We start from the raw sequence: 10,408 nt of genomic DNA on the forward strand, positions 1-10,408 counted from the left end.
ATGAGTAGGAACTGACTCCACAGTACATAAAAACCACCACCCACCACATCTTTGCAGAAAGAAGAAGGAGTGAGGGGCAGGGAGGCTCTGAAATTCAAGAAAAAGGCCAGGCTCTACAGGAAGACTTCAGCTCTGTCACTGGTTGTGTGGCTTTGGGCAAGTTACTTAGACTCTCTGAGCCTTTTTCTGATCTACAAGGCTGCCAAGAGAATAATGTGACTTCATGCAGGCAAAATACCTAGAACAGTGATTGGCTACTTATTTGTGCATACACTTGTTCAATTTATGCATACACTTGTTCACACCTCTAAATAGTCTCTTATTCATAGATCATTACTCTCCTATGTACTCACACACACACATACACACACACACATCTCCACACCACACATCACACACACACAACACATGTATACAAGGGTAAGTAAAAAAGTGTGGCTACAAAACCATAGAACCCGTTAGTAAACAAAAATATCAAACTAGGAAGCTATTGTTTCATGACATATCCTCTATCTGTTGTTGTTGTTGTTAGATGCCATCAAGTTGGTATCGACTCATAGCAACCCTATGCACAACAGAACGAAACACTGCCCGGTCCTGGACCAACCTCACAATCGTTGCTACGCCTGAGCCCACTGCTGCCGATTCTGTGCCAATCCATCTTGTTGAGGGTCTTCTATGTTTCTCCAATCCTCCACTTTACCAAACATGATATCCTTCTCCAGGGACTGGTCCCTCCTGATAATACGTCCAAAGTATAACAGACCAAGTTTGCCCATCCTGGCTTCCAAGGAGCACTCTGGCTATCCGTCTTCCAACACAAGTTTATTTGTTCTTTTGGCAGTCCATGGTAATTTTAATATTCCCCTTCAACACTATAGCTCAAAGGCATCAATTCTTCTACAGTTCTCCTTACTCACTGTCCAGCTTTTGCATGCATATGAAGTTACTGAAAATACCATGGCTTGGGTCAAGCGCACCTTAGTCCTCAAACTGACATCTTTGCTCTTCAACACTTTAAAGAGATCGTGTACAGCATAATAGCCCAATATAATATGTCTTTTGATTTCTTGACTGCTACTTCCTTGAATATTGATAGTTGATCCGAGTAAAATGAAGTCTTTGTCAACTTCAATCTTTTCTCCATTGATATGGATGTTGTTTATTGGTCCAGTGGTGAGGATTTTTGTTTTCTTTACATTGAGATGCAATCCATACTAAGGCTGTGGTCTTTGATCCTTATCAGTATTTTAAATCCTCTTCACTTTCAGTAAGCAAGGTTGCATCATCTGCATATAGCCAGTTATTAATGAGTCTTCCTTCAATCCTGATGCTATGTTTTTCTTCATATAATCCAGCTTCTCAGATTATTTGCTCAGCATGCAGATTGATTAAGTATAGTGAAAGAACTCAACCTTGGCACAAACCTTTCCTAATTTTAAACCATTCGGTATTCCCTTGTTCTGTACAAACAACTGCCTCTTGGTCTATGTACAGGTTCCTCATGAGAACAATTAAGTGTTCCAGAATACTCATACTTCACAATGTGGTCCATAGCTTGTCATGATCCACACAATCGAAAGCAATCATAGTTAATAGAGCACAGGTAAACATCTTTCTGGTAGTCTCTGTTTTCTGCCAAGATCCATCTAACATCAGCAATGATAACCCTCATTCCAGGTCCTCTTCTGAAACCAGATTGAACCTCTGAAAATTTTCTGTCAATGTATGGTTGCAGCTGTTCCTAAATTACCTTTATTAAAACTTTACTCACATGGGATATCAATGATATTATCCAATGATTTCTGCATTCCATTGGGTCACCTCTCTTCAGAATGAGCACAAATACAGATCTCTTCCAGTCAGTTGGCCAGATAGTTGCCTTCCAAATTTCTCAGCAGAGATAAGTGAGTGCCTCCAGCAGTGCATCAGTTTGTTGAAGGATTTCAATTTTTATTCCATCAATTCCTAGGAAGAACCCAGTGGAGTGGCCAAGCTCTTGGCCCCTTCAGAGTTAGTCCTTTCTGGCCAGTTGCCTTAGCCTTCTAGAAAGCCCATCTCTGTGTCCTTCGAGGCAGGACCCTCCAGGGAAAAAAATCTAGGAATAAATCAGGCCCCCAGAGTTTGGCTTCTACAAGGTATCTGAAGGAAGACCCTCTAGACAAGCTTGGATAATCATTTCTGCAGATGACACTGGCCAACAATGTCATGACAGTCACCACCAGACACCTGTGGCCTCAGAGGAAAAGTGACCATGGGCTTCCTGCCTGTCCAGAATTAAGGACTAGCCTCCTTCAGACCTTCTGAATGGGGGACAAAGGGAGGACTGGGTGGGGGCCTTGGGTCAAAGGAGGGGCCTCTCTCTACAACTCTGAACTCCCACCTGATGGGTGCACCACGGCCCTGTGCCGGCCTCAGCAGCACAGTGATGGTGTTCTCAGACTCGCCCAGTGGTGATGGCATGTCGGCGTAATCAAAGCTGGGAGCTGGGGAAAGGAGCAGGGACATGAGCAGAGTCAGACCATGGGACCAAGAAGCCCAAGCCTCCAACCTCCCTGACACCTGTCCTCCAATTGCTTGCCCTTCAGCCTTAACCTTCTTAGTCCCTCTTGACCTGAGCCTCCATAACCCCAGGCATTGGCCCTTGACCTATGTCCACTGACTCCACTAACCATGGTCTCCTGGTGCATCTGACTTAATCCTTCCTAACCCATGACCTCAATCCATAAATGACACATTTGTCTCCGCAGAGGCCCTCTGTACCCACCCCAGGTCCCCTTCCCACCTCCTTCCCTGCCCACAGAACTCTGGGATCTTGGGCAACCTCCAGAGGGGACAGGCTAGGGCTGGGCGGGGCTCACCTGAGATGTTGGTGGTGATTTCGGTGAGTGCTGCCTGGCCAAAGCCTTTGCCTGTGCGGGCTCGCACAGAGAACAGGTATGTGGTACCTGGGTGCAGATTGGAGAAGACGTGGTAGGTCTCGTTGCGGAGCTTGGAGATGGTGCGCCGAGGGCCTGGCACGTTTACTGCCGGATCTGATGACTCAATGCTCTGGTAGCTGATCTGGGGGCAGGATGGGCAGGTAGGTAGGCAGGGGTGGCCCAAAGGTTCCCACCCATCAACTTTCAGGTGAGCGAGGGATAGGACTTGGATAAGGTGAAAGGATCAATGGGACTGTGGATTTCCATTAGCCCATACCCATGGGTACCTTCACCATTGTTTCCTTCCTCAGGGACCCCCTTCCCATAACTCACAGGGCAGAGACCCAGGCCGTAATTAAAGGAACCATGACAATTACCTCTGCTGCCCTTACATGGCCTCCCTCTCCAAGCTGTATAAAATAGGGAAAGAGGGTCTTCCTCCTACCTGCCACCAAGGGTCCCCACTGTAAGAGGGGCCCAAACCCACCTCATACTGAGTGATGAGACCATTGGGTTCCTGGGGCTCTTCCCACTTGAGGAAGATCATGTCCTCCAGAGGGGTGAAGGTCAAGGACTCAGCTGCAATCCCACCAGGCACTGCGAGGGAAAGGATGTGTGGGATGGGAGAAAGTAGATTTTGGAACTAGGTTTGCAGTTGTTGTTAAGTACCGTCGACTCAGTTCCGACCCATAGCAACCCTGTATAGTTTCCAAGGAGTAACTGGTGAGCTTGAACTTTGCAGATCAAACCAACTTTGCAGTCTAGCGCATTAACCCACAGTGCCACACCAGGACTCGAGGTACCTAAGTTCAAATTCCAATCTTGCCATTTCCTAGCTGCTATACTTGGACTTTTCATTCAACCTCTCTAAACCTCAGTTTCCTCATCTGTGAAATGGGGATGATAACAATGCCTCCCTAACCAGATTTAGGAGACCCTGGGTAGTGCAAACATTCATGTGTTTTGCTACTAAGTTAAAGATTGGAGGCTTAAATCCACCCTGAGGTTCCTTGGAAGACAAGCCTGGTGATGTACTTTCAAAACACCAGTCCTTGAAAATTCTATGGAGCACAGTTCCACTCTGACACGCATGTGGTTGCCATGAGTCAGGGTCCATTGGATGGTTACTATTTTTTTTTAATCTAATTTAATTTTAATCAGGTGATGTACATAAATCTCTAGGACAAGTAATAGCAATGTCATATGGTTCAGCCTATTACTGAGTATTCAAAAATGGTAGCTGGCATTTTCATTGCTGTGCAGGTCACATTCAGCAGAAAAGAACACCAGAATGCTCTTATTTTATTCCACTTGGGTAATTTTAAAAACATATAGACATTTCTCAGAGAAGTGAAAACAACAATTGCATTAGGGTGACAGGTTTATGGGTGATGTTTTCTCATCTACAATTTTTTAATTACATAAACATATGCTCAATATACAAAATATAAATGATCATAAAGAAAATGAATGGCGCCTACAATTCTACCACCTAGGGATAAATACTGTCAACATTTTGGCATAAATCCTTTCAGGCATATTTGTTGTTGCTATTTTGTTTGTTTTCATGTATCATCTTAAGAATGAGCAACATGAATTTCTTCCAGGAAGGGAATGGTCTTTCTTTGGAAAAATACCTTGACTGAAAACATGAGGAGAAGCTAAAATCCTACAGCAGTGGAAAGCAGAAACCAAGAGCGCAATCCATGCAGCTCAGGTGCTCTGTGTTAAAATGAACACTTACCAAGATAACACCACCCTCCATCCACCAAAACAGTACAATGATGAGAGAATTCCAAGTGTGGGCAATGATACAGAGCAGCTGGAATGCTCACATTCTGCTAGTGTGAGTGCAAACTGGTACAACCACTTTAGAAAATTGTTTGACTATGTCCACTCAAGATAAACCTATACCATATGATGGAGCTTCAAAAAGTTAGTAGAAAAATTCCACTATTTTTCAATTCCATTTTTCAATGAACTTTTTGAAGCCCCTTTGTATAACCTAGCCATTCTGCTCCAAGGCATATCAGAAATTATACCATATATACAGAGTCCTGATATGGTGCTGTGGATTAACGCCCTGGACTGCAAAGTCAATTTGAACCCTATACAGGGTCACTATGAGTCAGAACAGACTTGGCGGCACTTAACAAAAACAGCAACATATATATACATGCACACATCTAAAAGGATTTTTATTGTACCATTATTTAAAATAGCTGAAAATGAAAAGCAACCCAAATACCCAACAACAGTCAATAGAGTAAGGAAATAGTAATATAAATACTAGATAGCAATGAGAATGACTGCTGTATACTATAAAACTATAACAACTATAGAAGGACAGATGACAGCTGTGTACTATACAACACACCATGGCTGACTCTCTCAAGCATGAAGTAGAAAGAAGCCAGACACAACACAATCATACAATACATATTGCATTATATTGTATATTAATACTTCATAAAAGTAAAAGGTATCAAAGAATGATCAGGAGTTACGGTTTTGGCGACGGCAGAGATAGCCAGGTAGGAAAGGCTCCGTGGGGGAGGGACTGAAAACCCAGAGAAGCTGTGCTCACTGACAAAAACCAGAGCTCTGGATCTAGCATAAGGTGTAGGGTGCAAATGGAAAAATCATGATAAAAAGGAAAATACTGCGAGTTAGGAATCGATTGAGTCAGGACTCCCTCTGCAGCCACCCCACCCAGGCAGAGTTCAGACGGCGGGGCTACAGCCAGACCAGCACAGGGAACTAGTGCTAAAAGTGGTGCAGTAACATTTGCAAAAGGAGGTGCAGGCGTCACCCAGAAGGGGAAGTGGCCGAAGAACATCAATGAAGGAGCGAGCTAAGCCCTACATCATTTAGCAAACTACTGTGAACCCGGATGGAGACCTGGTCGGTCAGTAGCAAGGCAACATCTGGGGACTCATGGGCTCAGGGTCAGTGACACAGCCACAGACATCTAGAGTGGAGAGCAGGGCAGCCAGCCGATAAAAAGAGGCCGGACAGATGTAAGAACACCCACACTTGCAGATGATGCCCATTTGACTGGACTTCAATTGACTGGATAAACAGAGCTCAACCCTAAGAAGAAAGAAGAGGGGAAAAAGCGTCATCTGATACAATTCGATAAACATGACCTACAACTATAAATGCAGTAGCTCAAAAGAGGAAACAAGTCCCTGCTGCAAGAACTATACCCACCCCCACCACACAAAGGGTAGAGAGGGATGGGCAAATTGGACATTGGCTACCCAAAATGGGGGAGGGATACAAAGGTAAGAAGTGACTAGCTTACAAGCTTTCAAGAGGGAACCTAGATCCAGAGGGCGTGGAGGAAGGTAGAGTCTCCAGTGAGTGGTGTCCAGCCTGTCCAGGAAGGGCTGATGAAACGAAATATAGATGGGTCTCTTGTGATGCAATGGTGAATAATTGTTATCAGGACTGATTGTGAGGGTTGGAAAACTAAAGATGGACATTTTGTAACAAAGAGGGGAGTGATTAATTTATCAGTCTAGGAGCAGAGGACCCTGGGACCATCAATGGAGAAGAGCAAAGAGCAGAATCCTATCCAGAGAGGCAGTGAGGCCTGGGATAGAGGCAGAGAAGACAACGTCAAGAGATGGAGGGGCTGGGGGCTCAGGATCAGGAGATGGAAAGGGGCTGAGGACTGTGGTGGGGAGGGGTGCAGGTTTACAGGGAACACCCCTTTGTTGGGTGATGATGCATGGACAGGATGATAACTATGCCAACGAAATGATGGATGATGGAATGAATGTAAAGCTGATGTTCTCCCATGTAGACTATCACACAATTCACAATAAAACATTAAAAAAAAAAAAAAAAAGGAGGTACAGGGGGATTCTACACATTTTTTCCTCCTGTTCTCTGGCACCTTCTTTGCCCAGCCCAACTACTTCAGGTGGGTGGCTGTGCATCCCCCCCAAAAAAAATGTCCAGCGCTGAGCCCACAGTTTTCCCACAGTACAGAGAGAGCTTGGCGGCTGCTTATGACGTCAGCCTCGGGGTCTCAGCCTTAAAATTAACTTGTGCAGAACCCTTTACTCCAGCCTATCCAGCAAAAAAAAAAGCAGGCCCATCAGTGACGCCTGACAGACAAACCATACAAACAATCTGTAAGACATATCTCGAAAATTACCCTGTGCACATGCAGCTACCAAACTGACCTTCAGAGACAAAAATAGCAGACAATCTTTCTCCCATTAATTTCTCAATATCTATGTGCGCACCTCTACAGTGGTGACTAGAGGAGGGGCCTGAGCGAGTAGACACCCCCACCCACTGTGGGAGTCTTCTACAATGCACACACATTGCCTGTGTAACAAGGCAACTGGACAGTTGGCCACAGTATTATTTTTGTTTCAAAGTGGTGGTTTTTGTCTCTGCTTTTATATTGCTTCCACTTTTGGTCCTTTGGATAACACATTTTTCCTGGAAGTAGGAGCTTTTTCTCGCTACATTACCCAAGAAGAGACAGCAATCGTGGCCATATAGGGCTACAAGCAACCTCATAATATTCCACCATTGACACAAGAGCCAATAACAGCTGCTAAGCATTACAAGTTTAAAGAATAACAAGCTGCTAAGTATTACAAGTAAAAAGGAAAGCCTATCTCCAGTAGACACCCAGTAAGCTTAACAACACAACAAATATCCATTTAAGCATTAAAAAACCCACATAACTACTGGAAATGACAAACAAAACACAACAAAAGATCTCAAAACATGTCCAAAAACAGAAAAGAGTAACTGAGACAAATCAGCGGGAGACACACAAAGGCTCCCCAGAAGAGGAAGAGCAGGTTTTGGATTTGCCTGAGAAGGAATTTCAGAAGAACGATATGGAAACAAATTCAAATGCTCCAAAAAGGGGTGGAGGAAAATAAGGAAGAAGTCAGGAAAGTACTACAAGAGCAATCAAACAAGATTGATACAGCATTGGAAACAATTCAAAACCTGTAAAAGAGGTCCACATGATTAATAATAAAACATCAGAAACAGACAATACACTGAAAGGGGAAAGGAGCAGAATAGAAGAGATGGAAGCCAGAACTAGTGAGCTGGAAGATAAATCTCTCAATACTACTAAGATAGAAGAACAAACACAAAAAGGATAAAAAAGAAAGTCTAATGAGAGTCTAAAATTCATGCTGGATAACATGAAGAAGAACAATTTAAGAAGTATTGGCATTCCGGAACAAGAAGAATCAGAGAAGTCCATAAATGAGATAGTTGAAGAGCTTCTGGAAGAAAATTTCCCTAACATCTTGAAGGATAGACCCCAAAAGAAAGTCACCAAGACATATAATAATCAAGCTTTCCAAAATCAAAGACAGGGAAAGATTCCTAAAAGCAGCCAAGGAAAAGAGAAGTGTCACTTACAATGGAAAGCAGATCAGATTAAGCTCTGACTTCGCAGCAGAAACCATGCAGGCAAGAAGACAATGGGGAGACATATACAAAACCTTAAAATTAAAAAAACTGCCAACCAAGAATCATCTATCCAGCAAAACTGTCAATCAAATATGATGGTGTAATCAAAATATTGCAGGATAAACAGAATCTGAGAGATTCTGTCAAAACCAATCCAGCACTTCAAAACATCCTAAAGGGAGTTCTTTGGACTGAAAACCAACAAGAATAGACAACAATCAGAGATTGACAGGCGTGGCAACAACCAACTGGAACTCAGACAAAGGATAGCAGAGTTCAAAACAGAACAAAACTACAACAACGAATTCAAAGGAGCTGGAAGGTCAACCAAAGATCAAAATAATATCAATGTCAAAGAAAGGATAAATGTAGGAACAGAGATCCAGGTGGTGAGGATGTCAGGTAGATTACAGGACACAATAGATTCTCTTAAATGGGGAGAAAAGTTAATAGACTATAAGGTAATCCCAAAAAACGTTAACATTTCACAACTTACCATGAAAATGAACTTCCAAGCAGAACAAGCAAACATGAAAACCAAGAAGAAAGTGATAAGAAATAGCACAAAAAACACAAACTCAGCCCAAGAAGGCATGCAGAACAAAGGAACTAACAGCACTACCAAAAAATTAATATAATGGCAGCAATTAATTCATACCTATCGATAATTGCATTGAATATCAATGGATTGAATGCATCAGTGAACTGACAGAGAGTGGCAGACTGGATAAGAAAATAAGACCCTTCAATATGCTGCCTGCAAGAGACACACGTTAAACACAAAGACAAAAGCAGACTAAAAGTTAAAGGACGGAAAAATATATACCAAGCTAAGTGCAACAAAAAAAAGCAGAGTGGCAATTCTAATCTCTGATAAAGTAAACTTTATGACAAAAACCAGCATAAGAGATAAAGAAGGACATTATCTCATGATCAAAGGGTCAATTAAGCAAGACAACATAACCATAATAAATATCTACGCTCCCAATGAAAAAGCACCAAGATATATAAAGTAAACCTTACCAGAATTGAAGAAAGAAATAGATAAATCTACAATTATAATGGGAGATTTTAATACACCACTTTCTAAAGGGGACAGAACAACCAGAAAGAAACTCAACAAAGTTACAGAGGAACTAAACAGCACAATCAACCAACTTGACCTCATAGACATCTATATAGCATTCAACCCAACAACAGCACAATATACTTTCTTCTCCAGTGCACATGGAACATTTTCTCCAGAATTGACCATATGTTAGGTCACAAAGCAAGCCTCCATAAATTTACAAACATCAAAATACTACAGAGCACCTTTTCAGACCACAATGCTATAAAACTAGAAATCAACAACAAGAAGACTAAGGAAATAAAGTCGAATACATGGAAACTTAACAACACCCTGCTGAAAAGCGACTGGGTAAGAGAAAAAATTAAATGTGAATTCATAAAATTCCTAGAAACAAACGAGAATGAAAACATAACATACCAAAATCTTGGGGACACTGCGAAAGGGGTTCTGAGAGGACAACTTCTTGTGATAAATGCGCACATCCAAAATGTAGAAAGAACCAAAATTAACACATTAACACAGCATCTACAACAATTAGAAACTGACCAACAGAGGGAACCTACAGTCAACAAAAGAAAAGAAATAATAAAGATAAGAGCAGAAATAAATGAGATAGAAAAACTATAGAAAGAATCAAAAAGACAAGAAGCTGGTTCTTTGAAAGGATTAACAAAATTGGCAAACCATTGGAAAACCTAACAAAAGAAAAAAGGAAGAAGACACAAATAACTCGCATTAGAAACCACACAGGGATGTCACAACAGAACCAAATGAAATTAAAAGGATAATAACAGAATACTATACAGAGTTGTACGCCAACAAATTCCAAAACTTAGAAGAGATGGATGCATTTTTAGAAAAACACGACCTATCAAAACTTACACAGAGTGAAGTAGAAAACTTGAACAGAACCATAACAAAAGAAGAAATTGATCAGGTCATCAAAAAACTC

General features: G+C 42.1%; 1 protein-coding gene across 4 annotated transcripts in view; it reads right to left on the reverse strand.

Annotated features, from left to right (window-relative positions):
• Positions 1-10,408, reverse strand: part of PTPRU (protein tyrosine phosphatase, receptor type, U) — a 136,693-nt gene that overhangs the window by 61,585 nt on the left and 64,700 nt on the right. For all 4 annotated transcript variants that reach the window (XM_006862200.1, XM_006862199.1, XM_006862198.1 and 1 more), the window contains exons 9-11: positions 3,409-3,518; positions 2,862-3,063; positions 2,384-2,486 (exon numbers count right to left, since the gene is read on the reverse strand). In XM_006862200.1, coding sequence (XP_006862262.1) covers positions 2,384-2,486; positions 2,862-3,063; positions 3,409-3,518 — 415 coding nt within the window. The remainder of the gene's footprint in view (positions 1-2,383; positions 2,487-2,861; positions 3,064-3,408; positions 3,519-10,408) is intronic.

This window comes from Chrysochloris asiatica, unplaced genomic scaffold (assembly GCF_000296735.1).
Source record: "Chrysochloris asiatica unplaced genomic scaffold, ChrAsi1.0 scaffold00047, whole genome shotgun sequence".
NCBI classification, from domain to species: Eukaryota; Metazoa; Chordata; class Mammalia; order Afrosoricida; family Chrysochloridae; genus Chrysochloris; species Chrysochloris asiatica.